A 22881-nucleotide genomic window follows, 5' to 3' on the forward strand; every position below is an offset into this window, starting at 1 on the left:
AAACATATCATATCATTCACAGTAGGTCAAAATAATTTATAAGATTTTATAACTAGCTATAATATTACAAAATGATGTATTTAATATCATCATTCAATGGTGTTGTTTAAAAAAAAAAACAATAAATCCTTAATTTCATAATATTGTCGAATTATATATAAAAGTAGGAAATTTTAAACAATTGGGCATTGTATAAAAAAATTAGGAAATAATTTTTGTTTTATCGAAAACTTACTTATATTGCCTAGAAAATATTTATATTTTTGATTTAAGAAAACAAAAAGGGGGGAAGGGAAGGGGGGGATAGCAATTGAAATAAATTTAATACTGTTGAATGCATGTGAATCATTAAAGCCTTTAATAAACCTTAAAATATTTGAGTCTAAACATGAAGTTTAATATTTTTCCAACATGACCAATGTTTTACAAATGCTAACGATTTGCGTTGAGTCGAATGCGCGGCTTAAAAAGTAATAAAAAAAAAAAATGGGCACGCCAAGCTTTGTTTTCCCTCGCAAAAATGAAACAATACAACGTAATAATTTATGAGAACAATAATAACGAACATAAACGGAAAAATTCAACTTTTTTTTAATATTTAAAAGAGAAAAAGAAAAAAAAAAATGTCAAAAAAAGATGCAGGCATGGCATTAATTAATTAATGCGTAATTTTCTTAACATCGTCAAATTAACTTAAAATTACTTTTTTAAAAAACCGTTAATAAATAATATAATTGAAAAAGAATAATTTTAAAAGTTAAAAACAAATACTTTCATTAAACAAAAAACAAAAAAGTTTAATCGAAAATATAACATTAGGGTCGGGCCATATCGAATGCCAAAGGAGATGGCGTCGAGCGTAGCAACCAAATTTCCTCGGACCTCATTTTTATTTAAATTATAATATCAAATAAGAACAAAATAAATATAAATAAATAATTAAATGTATATACTAACCTTTTTTAACGATTTTGACTGAATATTTATGATTTTTTCAACTTTTCTCAACACTAAAAACTGCAAGAAAAACCAAGCATTTCACACTTCATCAGTGAAATCAATTACACAAGAGAGAACAAGGTCTCACAAAACTAAGTGCAGGGCCGCGTATATCGGAAACGGATGTTGTCGTGTATTTAGAATATAAATATTGAACGGCACCTATTTTCGTTACAATTGGTAAAAAACGTTTTTTCAATTTTAAACAAATAATAAAAAAATTATTATTTTTAAATAAAAATAAATAAAAAAAAAATCATCATTTAGCATAATTTCTTTTTTATAATGAAAAAAAAGTATATTTTAAAATTTTGAATGACTCATTTTTAATATTTTTTAATAAATACATTTAAAAACGTGGTACCAACTATAAAGAATTCATATTTTTAAAAATTTTTTTAATTATGCTAATATGTAAGAGAAAAAATCGGTTTTCCTCAAAGCTTATTTAACCTTTAATAATGGATAAATGTAAATTTTTTCGAATAAAATGAATAAAGTAAAATAATAAATTTATTAGAAAATGATTTATTAGCCATTAGACGGCTCAGCTTACAATTGTCAATTTTGAAATTAATTGATTATAAAAATTATCTAGATTAAAAAAAAAAAAGAAAAAAAAAAAAAAAGAAACATGGGATAAAACTTTATCATACTACATTTACATAATATAAATTTAAAGATTACGATAACCCTCTAAAAATATCAGCGATATAGGTACTGCGATTTGATATTTCTTCGTAAAGACCGACCACAAAGCAAAATTCTTCGAATGACGTGCAGGGCAATAATTCTTCCCTGTAAGATGCCAGCAGACGATCGGATGCTTTCATCAAGGCTTCGTCGTTATGCCTTATATAATCTGCAAGTCGACTGGGCCACTGATGCTCGGATGACACTCTTACTTTCTAACGGACAAATATAAAAAATAGCATTATTTAAAAAAAAAAAAAAAAAACAAAAAACAAAAAATTAATTTCAGGTTTATTTTAATACCTTGAAAAATTTCGTGTAAATGCCATCGATTAAGGCAAAAAAAATTAAACAGCTTTTATACGTTGAATATTCTTTAACGGTTACATCTGAAAGGCGAAGAATTTGAGCGGATGGGGATATATGTCTAGCCTGGGCAGTAACTAAAAGTCTTCGAAGATGACATAAACGAGTTTTTTCCCAACGAGCCGGAGAGCATAAAAGTAAAGATAATGTTGCCATGTAATAGGGACCCTCGGCTTCGTAACTGGATTCAACCCATTTTTCGTTTGCCGCAGAGTCTAAATAAGCCATTAAAGTTTTATCTTCTCTGGGACCGGAACGAGTACTGTAAATAATAATAATAATAATTAATTTCACCGATAAAACAAAAAACATTTACGTACATTTATTAGAAAAAAAAAAAAAAAAAGAGTAGCTTACGTGTTGATAACATATAAAGCCATGTGAAGGAGATAAGGAATAATGTACATATTAGATTGAGGTCCACCACCGCCAGTGTCATCGTGAAAACTTTTCTCTTGAGCAAATCTAAGTAAAAGCAATTTTAAATCGTGGACAGCCGACGAATAATTTATATCCCTGAAAAATAAAAATAATACCCAATGAATTTTTATTAAAGGATTTTTATTATTTATTTCATTTATGATGAAACTCACCTATGACCCGTGCATTCTTGAAGGTAAGTATTATGTCGAGCGAGGCAACTGGCAAATGCAGATTCTGGAACTTGAGGTCCCCATAGAGGAAGCAATCCGTTACATTTGGTATTTGCATTTTGTAGAGCTGCCGACTCCCACTCATCTCGAGCTCTGGCCAATCTTAAATTTCGAGATATGAAAGATTTTAGATTTAATTTCGCGAAAATTACATTTTTTCTTAAAGAAAAAAACTACGAACCTCACGGCTGCCATGTGGCAATCGACATGCACTACGTTGAAATGAGTCACAGTACTGTAACCAAACGTTTTTCTCGGTTTAATTTCATATTCTTCTACGTTACATCTCTTCGTGAAGGTATAAATCCCTAGCACTTTTGTAGGCTGAAATTTATACCCTTCTCGACATATAACACAAACATGTCCAGTTTCTTCTCCCAAATCTGCCACTTGCTGCATAATTGTGCTATCTGCAGTTACCTAACAAAAATTTAATAAAAAAATAATAATAATTTTTTGTTTTTTTTCACAGCTATTTTAAATAGACAACGACAACTAAACTTACTTGACCCTTTTCGTTAGTTTTCATTCCCAAGGCTCCTAATTGACGCTCTCTCATTGCCATCGCCAACCTTTTCTTTTCGGCTCTAGTTTGTTCTCTGACTTCTTCGATTCTACTCGCAACTTTTGGATGAGATTTCAAAGCTTCTAATAAATTTTCAGCCAAAGAACCGACGTGTTCGTCAGACGACACTTGCTCTAATCTATGAATTATGGGAATGCAATCAACGGAGACCGCTAATTGTGTCGGCTCGTGGTCGGAAGCCAACCCGGCTAAAAATCTTAGAATATATTTAAGCGAAGGTTTTGATATAAATTCTTTCCAATCATCGCTGTCCGTTCTGGATAATGTAGCTTTTACTGGGGGAGCATGAGACTGAAAAATAAATTTTATACTCAAGTATTTAATACTTCTCACAATTTTTACTTAAAATCTCACGATCTTAACTTACAATTATATATTCCAGTGCTTGTTTGACAATTCCAAGAGATATAATATAATCTTTTAATGTATTCCCAATAGCATTCCTGTCTATTCCCGATGTCAAAATACAAAAAAGTTCCAATTTTTGTTTATCTTCGGGAGTGTGTTCAAAATCGAAAGCATTAAAATCAAGAACAGTGGTAAAGTTTTGAATGAGAGGTGCCATTCTTTCCTCATTTCCATAAGTAAGAGAAGCAATAACGCGCATCAAGTGTTGAAGAACCGAAGCACTTGCAGTTGATCCCTTAGAATTCACGTAACCTAATAAAGCCTCTATGTGATCTACACCTCCGAAAGTCTGAGAAAATTCGTAAAATTTCTCTGGCCTTTCACTTGTGGCTTTTGATAAAATTATTTCCATAATCTAAAAAAGTCAATTTAATACACGTTAAAATTATTTAAATTTATTTTCGTTGTAAAAAAAAATGGAAAAGAATTTACATCGAGTAATTCTTCAGTGATTGCGGATTGCGGTGCGTTATTTTCCTTAGATGAACAAAGTTCTTTAAGAGCATTTAAAAACACCGAAATTGCATTGAGTTCGGGTTGAGCCAAAACCTCTTGATTCCTCTTTACTTTAACGCAAAGCCTGAACAACTTAAGAAGAACCTGCAAAAGTGGTCTTGCTCTATTGAGATCCGTGATTCCGGCTAATCTATCGAGCATTATCTAAAAATAAAAAAGTTTGTTGAAATTTTATCATGTTAAAAATTCATTTTATTAATAAAAATGGAACATTTTTTTTTTTTTACCTGCAATCCTCCACAATCGGCCATAACATTAGCCATCTTGTAAACTTCCTCGTTATTAACCTCTTGTTCGCTTTTTGCATTAAGAGTTTCCACAAACTCTTCCGTTGCATCTCCCAGTAATCCCCTCATTCGATACACGACTCTCATGGTATCCGTATCACCGGATTCAGCAAGCCATACTTTTTTATAAACTTCTCGTACCGATAAATTTAAACTTATTATTTTATTATTGACTAGAAGTTCCATTCCGTTATCATCTTCTAAAAGAGCAACGAGCTCGCAATCTTGACAAATTTTATTTTTCACGTCTCGCATCAAAGGTCCGAGACCGTGTTCGTTGCTACTATAAGGATTACCCAACATTCGACCCTAATTGATATAAAAAATTAAGTTCACTTTCGAAAATGGTACAAAAGTAAACCTTAAACGCAATACCTGTAAAAAGTCTTCTTGTTGCGGATCCTTTTCTAGAGTCAAATAAAATTCTCCGGTATCACTTTCTTCGGGATAAACAATAGAACACAACCTTTCGAAAATAAACACCGGAGTTCTGATGTCTTCGGCTGGAGTAGCTTTAACAGTTTCAATGCAAATTGCCATAAATGCTTTTGTTTCCTCTTCGGTACCTAAAAGAAAAAAAAACGATGAAAAATATACGCGTTTTAAACCTGAAATTCAAAAAAAAAAAATTTTTTTAAAAAACTACCTGTAGTCATTTCTTCTAAAAGTTCCAACAGTTTTTCTTGGGTATCATCAATAAGTCTGGTCCGTTGAACAACCAAACGTCTCAATGATAAATAACCATTCAAGACAGCTCCGACCAATCTTCCTTTATACAATTGTTTAATACCATCGTGGTCTAAAAATGATGCTAACAATTCCGTAAGCATTTTTAATGCATATCCTACAAAAAAAAAAAAATATAATAATAATAATAATTTTGTTAATTTAGTAAAAAAAAAAAAAAAAAATTTTTTGTTCAGTTTCAATTAAACTACCTTGAGCCAAATCGGAAGTTAGAGTGGTGTCTTCCAAACGATGCAATTCTTGAATTTCTTTGGTTAAAAGATCAGCCAATTGCAATAGCAAACCTTTCACGGCCAAATACAATTTCCACGGCACTTGTTGAAGTAAATTTTGATAGAATGATAAAAATTCTGCTGCACTTTCTCCGGCGCAACCCAATTCGACTAAATAACCAGTCAGGAGATCTAAAATCTACTCGCAAATTCACATTAAAAACCGCCTTCATTAAAAAAAAAAAAAATCGACTTAAAATTAACAATTTAAAAAAAAATACTCGCCTCTTTTTTCCTTACTGAAACTTGACACAAACTCTCGAGCATGTTACAGGCAACCTGTCGGGAAAGTCTCGAACTCGGATTAAATAATACTTGTTTTAACCAGGGAGCATCGTTCCATAAAATAACCGGGAATAAATCTTTCAACATTTTTTGCTTTTGCCTCCATCTATTACCGTATTTTTCCATCAAATAATACGCGTGGACATCTTCTTTTTTGATATTTTGAAACATTTCGCTTGACGATTTTGCCGGCATTCTCATTCTCCAAGCCTAAAACGGGAAAAAAATTTATTTTATAACTACTTTTAAAAAATTCGGAGAAAAAAAATATAAAACCCAAAATTTTCACCTTGAAAGAATGTTTGGGATCTCCTTGCAACCATTTCTGAACATTGACGTAAATGCCAGGCATGGGTTTAACGGTTGCTAACAAATCAACCGATTTTTCTTTATTCTTCTTAGAAGCCGGTTGACTGGGTTTAATTATGTTTTGTAATATTTTTAAGCACGGCAATGTGATTGATTCCATGACAACTGGAGATTTGACATTTTTACTCGCCATTATTAAAAGTTGCATAACACATCTGCAAAAAAAAAAAAAAATAATAATTTAATAAAATTTGTAAAAAAAAAATTAATTTAATAAAAAAGAAGTTAGTTTTTTACCTTAGTTTTTGCTCCCAACAATTATCTTCTTTTTGAACCAAAGCTGCTAACAAAGCCATTTCATGTCGGACAGCGAAAGCCAAATCACTGTTTGCCACATGTCCTACTAAAGTAAGAGCGATTCTTTCCATTAAAAGACTGCATAATTCCTGTGTGGCTTTTGCATTGTCTCTCGTAAGTAAACACAATAATTCTTGAATCTATAACAAAAAAATTGCGAGGAATTACTATCCATAAATTTCATGCGATTGTTTTTTTTTTAGGAAATAATTTTACCTGTACGGTTCCTTTTCTGAGATTATTTTTTACTAGCTCTTGAATCAAACCTTGAGAACATAGAATTTGCCGGGACGTGGCACTCGTAGCGAGAGCACGTAATAAAGTCAAACAATGTTCAGTTGCAGCCGATGCACAACCGTAACACCTTCCAATGGTATAAGATGCATCGGAAGGCATAAAAGAAAACGAGGAGGACATTACCTGAACAGTAAAAAAAAAAAATTTTATTAAAAAAAAAAAAATTTCAAAAAATAAATTCCAATAAAAATGCAACACTTACGGCTGCCGATGAAGTTACTAATCCGGAGCTGTTCGTAGTACTCTTAGGCGCAGTCGATACATTTTTATTTTTACCTCCTTTTTCCTTTTGATTTCGATCGTAGGTGACCAGCTCCCGTCGACAAGCCAAAACTTTTTGAATGATTTTACTTAATTCTTCGAAAGAGCTTTTACATTCACCACAATATCTTTGAGCGAGTAGTTGAATAGCTTTATTCACATGTGCACTGCTACCCCCCGACACGGTTGCAGCGGCCGATGAATTTCCAGAAATAACAGAAGTGGCATCATCGGCAGATTTGTCCAAACGATGTTCAGAAATTTTCAAAATAAGTAATTCTAACGAAGGTTTATGAGATATTAACGCTCTGTATACTCTATCCGCCTTTTCTAATGAAGTATTTATGGCGGCCACGCTTTTGTTTCGATCTTCATCGTTTTCGATTGGATCAACAGCGCAGCAAGGCTTTGCCGTTAAGGTATAATCAAATTTTGCGTATTTGCAAAAACCGCACGAATGACATAAAAATGGATCTTTTTCATCGTAATTAATAGCCCTAAATTAATATGTTAAAATTAATAAATTTAAACAAAATAAATAAAAAACAATAGGAGTTAAATTATGCATTTCGTGGAAAACATCACTCACCGGCATTTATGACATTGAAAAACGTTTTCCCCGCAGTTACCACAAACTCCAGGATTGGCTGGTACGCTTGCGGAACATCTCGGACACTGAAGTGTTTCTGATGTCGCTTGAATGTTTTCATAAAAATCAGCGTATTCAATCATGAGATTGCAAGCGACTATTGGTAATGGAAATTCCATTTTTACTTCAGTTTGTCCCGATATGAGTGAAACTTTTTTTGCTTTGTGCCAGACGGTGAATTTATTTTTTAATTCCACAACCGCTTGCACGCTTTTATTATTATAATAAATGTTAATGGTTCGAACCATTTTTGTTCTTTTCAAATCTCCGATTCTCAACGTAATTTTACTGATTGTATGACTTCCGACAAGTTTTACAAAGTGAGTGGTAGTGGTAAATTTTGAGTCAATCTAAATTTAAAAAAAAAAAAAAGTATTTTCAATAAGTTATTAAAAAAAATGAAAAAATTTTTTTAAATAAATTGATTTAGCTTTATTGCCTTAATTGAAGAAAGCTTGATGCTGCTCAATGCGACTTCTGGGTTGTTGCACACCAAGCAGGGTTCGCTCTCTAAGTAATAACCATCAAATTCAACGAATTGCGTAAGACTGTCGTATAAACTTGCATTTGGATGGTGAGAAAGTAGCTCATTTTGTTTCTGAAGGAGACCCACCGCTTGTTCGATGTACTCCGTAAGCTGTGGAACAATAATTTTTAAACACAAACTTATCTGACATCTTTTTTTCAATCAATGATTTTCATTAAAGTCGTTTGTTTTACCTTTTTCCCTCCCTGGGAAGTTTTTAAAGAAAAGTATCCCAATAAATCTACAAATTGCGCAGCTTTTCTACCGAAAGCAGGTAATTGTGGCCATAATTTCCATAGTAAATTTAATAATATTTCTTGTTGAGCAGACGAAGAATTTCTAAAAAGCGATTTTAAAATTTTATAAAAAAAAAAAAAATAATAATAATAAAAATTAATAAAAAAAATGCAATGTAAAAACTTACTGATATATTGCCAAAATCAGAGCATGCGTTTGCCAACGAACGTTGGTAAAATTGGTTTCTAGAAGAAACGCTTTCACAAATTTCAACAAAAGATCTTTTGATACAAATTTATTTATTTGCTGAACCAATAGAATACTTTGAGCTTCTTCGAATCTTCCATCCGTACTCGTTTCTTCTGATTTTTCTCTATCTTTTCGATTAGAAGATGCTGGAGGTGTTCCGCTTTTACTTTCGTGTCCGTGCGAACTTTTTTCCATTTTCGAACAGCATATGGCGCACTGAAGCAACTGTAAAATCGTCGGAGAGACACCGTCATCTAAAATACAACTTATGTCGAACAAGAATGGAATTATATCGTCATTCTTTAGACAAAAACTTTGCCAGTTTCCTGTACGGTACGTCGCGACTTCAACGCAGGCTTTTAAATGTTCTATTAATTCAACTAAAGAATCGTAGTTGAACGATACGTGGGAGTAGGGTTCCGAAGGATTGAATCCTCCACCCTTACAACTTTGTTGTACAGCCTGGAAAAAATTTAAAGAAGAAATTTTTTTTTTTAAAGAACTTTAACTTTAAAACTTTAAAGGAAAATTATTTTATTAAAAATAATTTACCTGCATATGTGACTCCAACGAGTGAAGATCTCTTAATTGTCTATATTTGTCTTTATTGCCACACAAAAATAATAATAATTTTCTGACTTGTCGCCTCACAAATGGAGTTTGATGAGTCATCATGTATTCACACAGATAATAGAACCAAGATTTATCAAAATTAGTGCTAATGGGAGAAAAATTATCCATGTGTTTCTGAATTTGGTACGGCAAACGTAATGCCATTTCAGTGAGTAATTGAGGATATATTTCAAAAACATCACTGGCGTGACCCTTGACATATTGTCTTAGGAAAAACGGTGACATGTCAGGAGGAGAAGATGTCAAGTGAGGCTTTAATAAAGCACCACCAACATTAGTATTGACGTCTTCTGCATTTGTAACTTTCCAATACTTGAGAAGTTCTTCCAAAAGTTTAAGACAATATTTTATCATTCCAGCTTGGAGTAAAACTGTAGCCGTTGTTTGTGAAACAAAATTAGAATTATCCGAACTGGACTTACTGTTGGCTTTTGATCTCGACATTAATACACCTGAAATAAAATTGAAAAATAATTTTTGCTTTTAAAATTTTTATGTTTTTTTATTTTTATATACATCGCAAAAAACTTACTAAGGAGTCTCATGACCACAAGATGAACTTCTCTTTTCGTAGTCCTTTGCCAAATATTTTCAGTGTCAGGCTCTTTTATTTCCAAAGCTTTTACCAAAGTGTTCAAAAGTGTTTCTAAGCAAACTTTATCTTTTTCTTCTTCGCCGTCTAAATCCGAAGTTAGCATAAGAATAACTTGCATAAATGGAATAACATGAACACCATCATCGTGTCGTAAAGTTGAATATTTTGAAACAAAATTTTGTAAAAGAGTCAAACGAAGCTCATGCAAACTAGAACTATTTTCCGTATCAGGTTCATGCTCTTGTTCCATGACGTCAGTTTCGTTTGATTGAAATCCTACAAAATAAAATAATGTTTTAAATTTAAAATAAACTTAAAGGTATTTTTTATTTATTATAATATAATATTATACACTTAAATTAATATTTTTAGATTTTAAAGATTAACTAACCTGTTGGTGCACCAAGAGAACTAGTTTCACTACGAGCTCCGACTATGGGTTCTTGCAAATTATCTCCATAAGCAGAACTTCGCCCAGATACATTATGCTCTCCTGTAATGCTTTCAACTCCGCTTCCACCACTTTCCGAACCGGCACTGCCTCCCTAAAAATTTATTACAGAATCCCACAATTAATCCAAAATTATAAAAATAAAAAAAAAAAATCAATTTTTTCAAAAAAAGAAAATTAAAAAAAAAAAAAAAAATAGTACCTGTACCTGTTCGGCGGGAGACGTTCTCAAAGTACTACCATCCGTAGCGGCCGTAGAACCTTCATCATCTGATCCTCCAGCACTCGCTGTGGTATCAGAATAATGACCAGCTTCTTGAACTTGTCCCGGAGTTTGACCTTGAGATGCAGCTAAAACTTGCAAGCTTTGTAAAGTTGCACCAGCGATATTTTGTAAGCCTTGTAAATTATCTAATCCTTGTTGAATGATTCCTTGTTGAAGAACTTGCAATTCAGGTCGACCTTCGTGATCCTGATTGACAAAAAAAAGTTTTGCATAATTTTTTCTTACAAATTAATTACCAAAAAAAAAAAATAATTAAAAAAAATATTAACTTGTAAGCTTAATGCAATTGCTAATTCGACCATGGTTTCATCATCAGCATCCAATAAAGAGGGAAAACCTCCTGGGCCACCTAATAAGGCTTCAATGGGATTCATACTAACGACAGCACCTGCACCGGCCCCTGCTCCAGGTTCTGGAGCTAACAGCACCATTGATTCAACCGCATCAACTTCAAAGTGAGCTTGATCGGCTTCCGATGAATCTTGTGAAGGCTGCGACACAGGTCCTTTGTCGGACTCCACCTCAGCGGTTCCTCCTATGATAATTATTAATATAATTTCGTTAACGAAAAGACATAACTTACAGTAGTTAAATTTCATATTTTTTATAATAAAAATATTCAATAACCTGGTGTGCTACAATGTGGTGGACTCGGTATAAAGACACGCCTTCTTTTAGGTCTAGGTCTAAGAACTCTAATTAAAGCTAATTTTGCGCTAAAACTGATTTGAAGATTATCGCTGAGGAGTAAATCAGTGTAGAGTTTCGAAGCTTCAACTATCGTTCCATTTAAATCACAACAAGTAAAAGCGTGAAATATTTCAACCAAAGCTTGGACGACAGCGTCAACGTGAGTCAACCCGGGTTTGCAAACCGGAGCTCTCGCTAAATTTTTCGGTGAACATTCCAAAAGTTGCCAAAGAATGTCCATTAATTCAGACATAAAATGTTTTGTGGCTTGCTTAACCGTTTTCCCCGTAGAGGTAACCGTTACCGGAGTTACGGGAGACGATGCTTTTGACGTATTGCGAGAAGTGTCTTCTTTCTTTGCATCAAGAGCTTGCTCTGCTCATCAAGTATACAAAAGGTTAAAATAACTTTTACAATAAATATCATAAAATAGATAAAAACACTTACTTGTCGGTGAAGTTATTTCTACAACTGGTAAGTTTTCAGCAAACTTAATTAAATTATAAGGTCTAGCTACGGCTACGCTTCTAACAGTCAACACCAATCTATAAAATGCTTCAGGATCAATGTCTTTAGGTTTACCTAATGCTTTAAACTTTTGAAGAGTAATGTATGCATTATTAAGCAATGCGAAATCCTATAAAAATAAAATAAAAATTAACATTAAAAAGTTTTTTTTTTTGTAATAAGAATAAAAAAATTTAAAAAAATTCAAACCTTAAAATTATGATATGCTGCTTTTGAAGTATGCAAAGCAGATAAAAGTGATTTCGTATGATGCTGAACAGAAGTGGGAGTAGGTAATGTCAGTAAAGAAGTAGCTACTTCAATGGCTAAAGCCTTTTGCTGATTTTTCACTTCATCCATATTGTTCCCGGCGAGAGTGAAACATCCATCCAATACTTCCAATATGCTCGAAATCATTCTGGTAAAATTTAAAAAAAAAAAAAAAAAAAAAAAAAAACGAAAAGCATCAGTAAACACGCTTATTTAAAGTTTACAAAAAAATTATTGAAATTTTATTTTACTTTTCCAAAGATGTCAAAGGGGTAGGAGTAATAGACAAATTATCTCCGTCTGCATTCGTACTGGTAGAAGAAGCTGCAGCAGCTGATACATTATTCGTTAAATCTTCAGTTTCTTCAGGCCAGCCAAAAGCATCTTTTGTCTTGCCATACCTATGTGTTAAAATAAATTTATTTATTAAAAAACATTCAAAAAATAAAAAAAAAATTTTTCCTCTTTTAACATGCTTACACTTTAATCGAATCGACAATTATGACACTATCCGGATCCGGTGAAGGTCCAAATGTAATTGTTAATTTTTTATCAGCTTGTAAACTCTCTTCGCGAGTCAAAGGAAAATCGAACCAACGATTTCTCGCAGCTGTCGTATGAATGTTACGACCGAAAATCTCTATATATGCTGGTGATCGAGAAGCGTCTTGATTTCCAAGTGAAACTCGTACTCCGGTAATTACCAAAGCATGATCGTTATTTGTTATTTCAACATTAAATCCAGTTTGCTTTGTAGAAACAACATAAGTTCCGATGGTGTTTAATCTGTGTTTTATTTGTTGGGCATTATAAACTTGTAGTAAATCATCACCTCCAAACTCGACATCATTCATAGCTTGACAATGTTCGAAAAAGTCAATCGGGAATGTAACATTTCCTGAAAGAAAATTAAAAACATTGGTAATATTTTTAAGTAATTTTGTAAACTAATAGGCAAAAGTACTCACCCGTGGGTTTACCAGATTGAGCGGTAATTGTTTTCTTTTTTCTAGTTTGTTTGACACTGTTTGAAGAAAATACGGCTTGAACGCAAGAGGATAACCAAAAACCAGTTTGTTCCATGCTCGCCATATAAATTCTTAAACTGCCATCCTCACAAAGTAAAATAAGAGTAGTACGATGATCTGCATTGGAAAACGGATGACGAATAGCCACCATGTCCATTATTTTAGCTTTTGCGGGTACTACCTTTATCTCTTGAACTAAAATGGTGTCGAGTTTTATCATAAGAATTACCGGATTGTTACCTGTTAATTTTAAAATTATATTGTAAATCACTGCAATTATAATATCCATCAAATTTATTTTTAATTATAAGGCCTACTTGTTTGCATCACACTAAATACAAGACCAGGATGATTAGGCACTTCACTCCATTGGCACAAAGGCTGAGGCTGGGTATTATTCGCCTTATTACCAGTTGCCGCAGCTTTGCCAAATGTGATCATATAAACGGAAGGAAGTCCTTTGAAACCACAATCTATGTGCGTCAAAGGAGCCACAAAACTTTTACCAGAGCTGTAGCTAAAGAAAAGCATTTGTAAAGTGTGAGAATAGTAAATGGAGACTCCTCCTACTTCAACTTGTCCATTAGATTCTTTAACTTCTGGATGATAAATTTCCAAGACATCCATTACGAAGAAAGGACCGTGAATGGCTAAACTCTCTTCATACATTTCTTGAGTATAAATGTGACCAGCCGAAGACATTACTAATATGTAGTTGTAATCGTACTAAAAAAATTTTTTTTTTTTTTTTTCAATTTAATAATATGCATTTTCTTTAAAAATTTTTTTTTTGAATATTTAAAAAATATATTTACAGATTCGTTGCAAAAAAATGTGCAATCTCTAACTTTTCCAGCGGGAACGAGGAAAAAATATTTTGGACTTATAGCATCTTTGCTGAGATCATAAATTTTAATAAAATCAGCTGTGACTAGAGCAAGTTCCGTTTGTGATCCGGGAAGCCAAATGGCTTTAATTATAAAATTTCCACCTTCTAATTGCGGATGCAAAACCAAATGGTCGGCTACCAATCCATTACTGCTAAAAGTGACGACGTGACAGTCCTAAAAGTGTAGAAAAAATTTTTTTTTAAAAAGATCTCTAAAATTTTAATTAAAAAGAGTACACAAATCATCACTTTCAGGTTATACCTTGAGTCCGCAAACTGCCAAAAAGTCTTCGTTCCAAGGATTTCCTGCAATTGATAAAACAGTAAAGGGAATAGGAGCCGAGGCAAGTCTGGTTAAAGAAAGTTTGCGTTTTGAAGAGTCCGTTTGTTTTAATAAGGCACTCAGTTGAAGTACAGTTATTTTGCCTTTTTCGTGCGATACGGCCAAATGTTGTCTCTTTCCATGAGGAGAAGATAAACAACACATGGCTACCCTTCTAATCATGTGTGCCGATAGTAATTGCTTTATCATTTGTCCTTGGTCTCCGGAAAAACTCATTCTTACATTTTCAAAAGCACCCTCTTGAGAACCCAAGGTAGGCAACTGCAAAATAAATCAAAATTAATATTTTCTCCATTTTATTTTTTCTTTATTTACAAATAATTTAAAAGTTTACTTTACTTAACTTTTTTATTTTAATTTTTTGTAAATAATATTAACATTCTGTACGTACCATTAATTGATCCGTTTCTTGAAATTTTTTCTCCAAGTTATGCAATTGTTCCATAGCTATTTGTCCTCTTAAATGACATCCGACTGGAGAATGACGATCACATGATGATTTCACAGCAGGTATTAAGCTTTTTAAAAGTTGCAACAAAGATTGAAAAACCGACGCATTAATGGCAACTGAACTTAAAATATCTCTATGATTTTCTAAACAAAAAAAAAAAAAAAAAAGAAGCTTTATTTTATAAACGTACTTTTTAAAAATAATTTTAAATAAATTTTATAATTCATACCCAGTTGCTTGGCAAGAGCGGATATTTTAATTTTATCTTTTGACACTCTTTCGATCCTATCCGTTCCAACGGGAGAAGATGCTCTTCGTCTTAAAGAGCTTGGAAGCATTTGTTCGACATTTCCCGTTGTGTGAGAACTTGAACTTGTTACCGCTTGCCCAGAATGTTCATTATTTGCTTGGGGTGTTCTCTTTGTCAAAGCCTGACAACTTCCGTCTTGTTTGGCACCACAATCGCAAAAGAAATTTCCGTATTTTGCATACGTAATGTCATGTCCTCTGTGACATACTCTTGCGCATACGGTACAAACTCCAACTCCCTCCACCATTTTGCAAGTGTGGCAATGATACCAATGTTGGTTCATAAACTCTTTTTGACTTATGGTAAAAGTACACAATTTATTGCACAAACTGTCCTCATCGGAATCCTCTCCCCCCGATTCTTCTTCATCGTGACCCACATCGTCGATCCAATCACAATCAAGTTCTAAAGGAGTATCGTTATCCCATGGAGGAGACGTAGCTCTACCCAAAGTAACCGGCCCGAGAGCAGTTACTACTTCACTGACATAATTTAGTAAATGACATGTAGAATCAAGCATCGTTCTGTGTTTACCAGTCGATGCTCCTGCTTCTATTTTTTCTAAAATCTCTTTTTGACTCAAAAATTGTTTACTAATTTCAAGCCAATCTATCGCAGCAGTAAATAGATGAACGTGACCTTTTCCGGAACCTGCATCGGCTAAGGTTGTCATCACAGACATTACATCAGAAAATCCCACTCCTTCTTGAGTAGACAATATTTGAGTAACTATAGGTATCATTGATTTCAGTAAAGTTATGGCTAATTCTTCATTTGTAGTACTAGCATCTTTTGTTATGTACTTTATTAAATTTTGTAGTAATAAGTGATTTTCTTGTAATGTACTTTGATTTTCTTTGCCAGGGCTTTCGTTGGGGCTTTCAACGACAGTCGTAAACTTTCCGGCCTTATCTTTTTCTTCTTCATTATTTTCCGCCTTTTGTTGAGGAGTAGGAGATTCTTCTTTAAGTTCAGAGCCTACCGCAGCAACCACTGTATTAGCTACTAGGGTAGCTGCAGCGTTTACATTTTGATTAGATGTATTGGACGGTGAGTGAGAAGTATTTGAAAAACTTCCCAAAATTAAATGATTCAGCCAGACTTGTAGTGCGGATTCATCAATCAGCGTCAATCGAGATAAAGATTCGCATAAACGATCAAGACAATTATCACCAGGTTTTTTTTCAGCTGCTATCAACAATTTGTTTAAAAATTTTAAAACTTTTAATACGTATTGTTTCGATGGAGTTGAAATCGACAACAAAACTTTTATTAAATCTCCAGCTTTGTCAACATTAAAAAATTTATCTAATGCTTGACGACCTGGCGTAGTATCAATAAATCCTTCAATAAATTTCAGACATCTTTGCAAATATCTATCATTAATAGTTTCGCTCGATTTAGTGTACATTATAATTAAAGCATAAGTGTGTCTTAAAACTTCGTAGTATAACTTTTGCTGGTGCGTATCTGTTTCTGCATCTCCTATAATTTTTTCTAATGTTCTTGATGCTAAATCGTGTAAATACTCGCTACACGACTCCATTGTTAAAGGTATGAGAACGTCAACTGCCTTTTGTCGTGTACTGCTATTTTCCGGACATTTGGTTATGTGTTTTCCTATAAAAGTAACTAAGGAATACAAAAGATGTTGCAATGAAGGATTAATGCTAAAAGAACCATGACTTGAAAGGGATGAAATGTGAGTGTTGACAACAACCAATATGTAACTTTCAGCAGGAATCAAATCATTTGCGTAAGTATTCCAAGGAAACTCGGGAAGAGGATTTGAGTTCCATTTATCAGTAACAGTTTTACTAGCTATGGGAACTTGGCCCAACAATAAATTTCCTAAAGTTCCAGTTTTCGGATTTTTTCTCGAAGACATGCACAAAACTTCGGCTAAAACTAAGAGATCCTGTTGTAAATTTTTCTTATTGAATTCTGAAAGTAAGTTAATTTCGTAGAGCAAACAGGATCGACAGCAAGCCAAAATTGCATTTGTTAATTCAATCACATAGGGAAGAAGATCTTGTGCCAATTCCGAAACGGAAGGCGAATGCTCGATAGTTTTATTCGAATCAATAGCATCAGGAGGTTTGCAAATACTTTCATCCATTAAAACTTGAATTTTAGCAATGACTGCATCCAATAGACACAAATCTGCTAAACTAGGAAGTTCTGAGGGGCTCACTAAGGCGCTCGTTTGAACGTTTGGCTTTAAACTTTTGATGCAATTTTTTGCCAATTTAACGTCGTATTCGAGAGAATTAACTATTTTAGCCACGTTTCGTAAAAGTGTTTCGGCATAATGAGTGTACATGCCTTGACGAACTAAACAATCTTTCATCCATCCTGCAAAAAATTTAAAATAATCAAATATACGTGTACATTTTTTAATTTTTTTTTTTTTTTTTTTTTGAAAATCGGTCAATTAATAATACCAGTAAATGTCTTATATCCTGTTCTTGGACCCCAAACCAAAGAGTGTAACATTAATGAATTAGCGGGTAATTCTTGATCCTTTACTAATTCGTCCATATACGGAGTAGATGGAGGCAATATAAGAAGTAACCTCCAACAAATAGTAAAGCAATATTGAATGGCGCAAAGCCCAGTAAAACTTAATTTCTCCTTATTGTGACAAAGACTAGTAATGTTTAAAATTTGTATGAGAGAATCAATTAATTGGGGATATTTCAATTTGTCGGGTGTTCCCAATATAAAGTTGCAAGCTAATCCATCCAATTTTGGTTGATCTTGATTATTTATTTCGATAACCGTTAAACTGTAAAAACGAGGTTTTAATAAAAATTCATCCTGAGGTCCAAATTTACGATAGTTATCTTCTATTTCTTTCCACGGACAGTATATTCTTGACGGAGCACGCGCGCCATCCTTTGTTTCAGATAATTCTGAAGGATTACTCATTGAATTAAATAAGTTCCATTGAACCTGCAAAAATTTTTTATTATTAACTTGATTATACGTAATGTAATATCATTACATAAATAATTAATAAAACTTTGATTAATTAAAAAACAAAATTTTTCCCAGTAAAAATAATCAATCCTGAAGACTAATATATATATACGTAAACGTAATAGTGTTACCTGTTCCAACAAAGATGGTGGTGCATCGTATAAATGCTTCATTAAATATTCCAATAATAATAATAAACGTGATAGGTGTAATAATTGTGAGTCTTTCATTATACTTTTAGTTGTATCCGAGCAACGTATGATAGCAGAAGCCGTCATGAGAAGGACCGATTTTTTTTGCATTAAATTTAATGAATGAAAAAAAAATAGTAAGAGTTGAGCATGTTCAACGTTCAAGTCCTCATTTTCAGCTTCGAATGCGGTAGAAGGAGAACAAACATTGTCCGCCAAATCATTAATAAGGCGATGCCAAATGTTGATGCATGCTCTTTCTTTATCTTGTTGATTCGATTTCAAAAGTAAAACCTGTGCCAGCACAGATAAAGTACGGGGATAAACTTGAAGTGGCCAACTCGTCATTGTTTCCGAAGACCATGGGCTAACCCCTAAATGATTTAATAGCGTGTTTTGAAGTGAATCAGATAATATACCACAAACCAATAAATTATGTGTAAAACGCGTTAAAGCTTGAGAAAAATCACAATATAAACTTCCCAGTTCAGCACCGAAATATACAGAAATTGTTCCTAGAAAAAAAAAAAATTTAATTAATACAATAAGTTAAATTTAAATTTTTTTAAAAACATATCAAAATATATTATATAAAAATAAAAAAAACTTACCTGTTTCTGTACGAGCAGTCTCTCTATCTAAATCTCTAATTATTGCGGCTAAAATTATCATATGTTGTTCAGATAATCCATTATGAACGTACTGCCACATGTAGTTAGATTTATTATTTAGAAAATGCTTATTCATAAATTGAAATATTTGCGTGGCCAATGAAATAAACTAAAATTGAAATGATTAATTAAAAATTTTTTAAGAAAAAGAAAATTTTTTTTAATAAGTATAAAGTAAATATAAATACCCCGTGGGGTTCTCCTTTTTCGGGAACAATGGATCCAATTCTCGTCGACGTTTTGGCAGCATTTTCTTGATTTTCTTCATTCTGTTGACTTGCTTGAGTGTTAGCGACGTTTTCCGAAGGGGCTAAAGTTTCTTCAAACCACAATCCCAATATTCTATCACTTTCATCATCCTCATCGTCTCCATCTGGAGAGCTAGGTTCGGAACAACTCATTAAATCATCCTCATAATAGGTAGTTGAATCTGAAAACGCAGTACTAAATGTATCTCCTTCGGGTGGGTATTTTTGAATTCTTTTTAAAGTGCAAGCCTGAAATAAGTAAAGTAAGCACATTAAAAATACTGAAAAACAAATAATAAAAAAAAAATAGTGCCTTGACCTTCGTTTCATCTTACTTTTCTATAACTAATTGTAGCTAAATAAAATAATAATTGATTTAGTGGAACGAAACTCAAAAACTTTGCAGCTCTTTGTAAAGCCGTGAATTTTCCGAGTACACTAAAATCTGCAGTCAAAACATCTGTCATTTGAAAACTTTGGTTTTGCTTGGATATTTCATCATCTTGAGTAATGGCTTCAATGTGTAAGTCGTCTAAAAGCTCAGACATCAGGGAGAGACAAAGTGATGAAAGTGCAACTGACAATACTCCAAAATTTTGTTGCCTGAGTAAAATAAAAAAAAATAAAAAAAAATTAGATTGAAAAAAAAAATCAAAACTTATGGTAATAAAAATAAATACGTACACTTTCATTAAATTTACTCTAGACGATCCTTCTCGAATTTTTATCGGAGACTTTCCTTTTTCATCTTTATTTTTTTCAGAAGATGTATAGGAGGTAGAGGAAATTTGAACTTGAAGTCCTGACAACAAAACCCATACTCCGAGAAGCCTATGGTTTTGAAGTATCTAGAAAGTTAAGTAGAATTTTTTAAAATTATCAAATTTAAATAACTTAATTTTTATTATAACTAAAACTTAACAAATAAAAAAAAAAATTTAATTTAATATGTAAAAAAAGGTTTAAATTTATAAAATATAAAAATAAACTTACATTTCCCCCAGCTCGTGTTGAATTTTTGATTGTATTCGATATTAAATTAAAAATTTCCAAACTTTTTTCTACAATACTGACAGCTAATGTTTCTAGACCTTCTTCTTCAGTTAAATTTGTTTTACTCATATTATTACTTGTTCCACTACCACTCGTGGTTCCTGTATTTCCTTTAGACATAACATTTGATAATATTCCCAACACACTACTTGCTGTTGCAACACAAACAGAGCAGTACAAACATGCCATTGTAATTTCACATAATTTTTCCAGTTTTTCTGAATGCAAAGGTTCATAAACTGGAAGTGAAAGGGCACCCCAAACTAATGTAGTGTCATTGACCAATGATTGCACGCTAAAAATTAAACTTTTTATAATATTATTCATAACTCAAATTTAATTTATTGTACTGATAATTACTTGTGCTTGATCATTGTGGCCTCCGAATATGTAGATGGTAAATTAAATTTTCCTGTTTGTAAGGCTTCTTTGTATTTATTAATGTATTTAGATAAATGAGGTAAATCAGTGCACATATCGATTAAAATATCACCAGCTTTCATTGATTGCAAATTTGATATATTTCTTTGGATGAAAGATTTCTAAAAAAATGAAAAAAAAATATAAATCAATTTCACATAATATTTCTGATTATTAATTTAATAATGCTATCGGTACCAATAATTTTCTCATATCGGTACAAAAAATTATTTATAAAAAGGAATATTATGGCGAAATTATTTATTACCTCAATTTCTTTACCAATATTCTCATTAATTGTATTTGAATTTTCACTCGGTTTATTATTTGAATCACTCGATGTAGATTGTGATTTCAATAAAGGAAAGTCATACAAAGGAGATGTTAACTGGGTCATAAGCATATACGATAAATCTGTTCTAGACCTTTTAACATCACTTAGAATAGTTGGTTCTTTATCACCTAGAATAATAATTTTTAATTACTAAAAAGAAATCAAAATTTTTTTTTTAAAAATGAATTTAAACTGTTTACCAGCACTAGACGATTTTATGTGTGGAGGAACTTTTGCATTTTTCATTACCATTGTTATGGTAACATAATCTGATGCTTCCAACATTCCTTTTGCAGTGCACAATGCATTTATTTGCATCAACAGTTGTTTTGTAGACAAAATAGTTTGCGATAAAGCATCTTTTTTAATCTGCATTTTAATCATTTTAAGTAAAAATTCCATAAGGATTTTGGATGCTTGACAAGCATTTCCAATTTGAGTTTTACATATAGAATGAATACTAGAGCTAATGTAATCTGCTGCCAAAGCAGCAAAAGATGTGTAAAATGCATCATACTCTTCATCATGATGAAAAAATTCATTTTCACTAGAATAAAATTATTGGGGGTCAAAAATTAGCAAAAACCCATATAAATGACAATTACTCAATCAAAGTCAGGACTTTAATTATAAAATCATAATCAATGCAAATTATTACAAAAAAAAATTAACATCAATTATATTACTACAAATTAAAGGACTAAAATTAAATTTTGGTAGTTTAAATACTACAGAATGACAAATCATAATTGTCGAGATCGAATTTGTATTGAAACGCATATTAAGTGAATCATAGAAAATCATGTCGGAACAGGTGAAAAACAAAGCCTACTTCTGTTTTATGGCAACATATATTGTGATTAACAATTTCGTACCTTTTGTTAATTGCTTTTATTAATTCTAAAACATCACTTTTATTATAAGATCCATAAGAGGCGGCAAAAATGGGTTTTATAACTGCAGCCCAATCTACACCACCACTAGCGGAAGCCATTTTTTAACACAATCCTAATATAAAAAATTTATCCTTTTTTTTTATTTTACCTTCTCGTCCCTGCTGCCACGATTTATGATAATATTACCTTCGTATAAGTAAATTTTATTCTGAAAAAAACAAAAAAATTCATCATTTTTCTTAATTTTATTCAATAATAACTTTTTTTTTAAACTAAAAAAAAAATTTATTTGATATTTCCAATCACAAAATAAAATAAAATAAAATTATAATTTTTTTTTTTTTTCAAAATTGTTTGTGAAATTCAAAATTTACCGAAATGAAAAAAAATTTTGACAAATATTTAAACAGTGAAAAACTAGTTTATATACAACAAATTTAAACAATAAATTAAAATTCTTTTTTTAAATAAAGAGCGTCATTATTTATTTTTATGTTAAGTCAGCTGAAATAGTTTAGTTTTTTTTTTTTTTTTTTTTTTTTTTCTTCTATAAATTTGATGAAATTTTACGTCATGGCGTTAAAAAAAATTCACAACAAGTTTACTCCGTCATGTTATACTTTTTTTTTAACGCATCGTCATTACCTTTCTTGATATCTGGTATCGTAATTGAATCTAAATTTTTCTTCGTTTGCTTATGAATAATTGAAAAATAAGTCGAGAATTAACTTTTCTTTAGATTATCAAAGAGTACTTTTTTTTTTTTTTTCATTTTAAGTGCATTGCACTTTATAGGAAAACAAATTATGCGTAATTTTACAAGTATAAAAATGTTATCTATTTTAAGTTTTATCATTTTTTTTTTGAACAAATTAATTCCACCATAATCAATATTTCATTTATTTTAAAGCAATGTTATTTGAAAAAAAACAAAAC

The 22881-nt window shown here is 31.9% G+C and overlaps 1 protein-coding gene across 1 annotated transcript; it reads right to left on the reverse strand.

The window, feature by feature from the left end:
- Nucleotides 1-1682: 1682 nt before the first annotated feature.
- Nucleotides 1683-22043, reverse strand: Phum_PHUM290510 (protein purity of essence, putative; the record flags this gene model as incomplete). Its single annotated transcript, XM_002426976.1, has 48 exons — nucleotides 1683-1907; nucleotides 1996-2320; nucleotides 2416-2574; nucleotides 2652-2813; nucleotides 2893-3131; nucleotides 3217-3588; nucleotides 3665-4060; nucleotides 4138-4365; nucleotides 4449-4817; nucleotides 4884-5074; nucleotides 5155-5352; nucleotides 5447-5659; nucleotides 5749-6022; nucleotides 6102-6336; nucleotides 6419-6618; nucleotides 6695-6898; nucleotides 6978-7533; nucleotides 7626-8035; nucleotides 8125-8322; nucleotides 8406-8550; nucleotides 8636-9159; nucleotides 9250-9782; nucleotides 9863-10201; nucleotides 10317-10470; nucleotides 10585-10848; nucleotides 10932-11197; nucleotides 11290-11619; nucleotides 11800-11989; nucleotides 12070-12277; nucleotides 12381-12530; nucleotides 12610-13027; nucleotides 13098-13397; nucleotides 13475-13883; nucleotides 13973-14221; nucleotides 14309-14650; nucleotides 14781-14983; nucleotides 15070-17505; nucleotides 17595-18105; nucleotides 18264-18838; nucleotides 18935-19103; nucleotides 19183-19491; nucleotides 19578-19845; nucleotides 19927-20090; nucleotides 20236-20590; nucleotides 20656-20837; nucleotides 20984-21177; nucleotides 21250-21596; nucleotides 21925-22043. 48 exons carry the CDS (start codon nucleotides 22041-22043, stop codon nucleotides 1683-1685), a joined length of 15807 nt encoding a protein of 5268 aa, XP_002427021.1.
- Between the last annotated feature and the right edge of the window lie 838 nt (nucleotides 22044-22881).

This window comes from Pediculus humanus, genomic scaffold, assembly GCF_000006295.1.
Source record: "Pediculus humanus corporis 1103172107673 genomic scaffold, whole genome shotgun sequence".
Taxonomy (NCBI): domain Eukaryota; kingdom Metazoa; phylum Arthropoda; class Insecta; order Psocodea; family Pediculidae; genus Pediculus; species Pediculus humanus.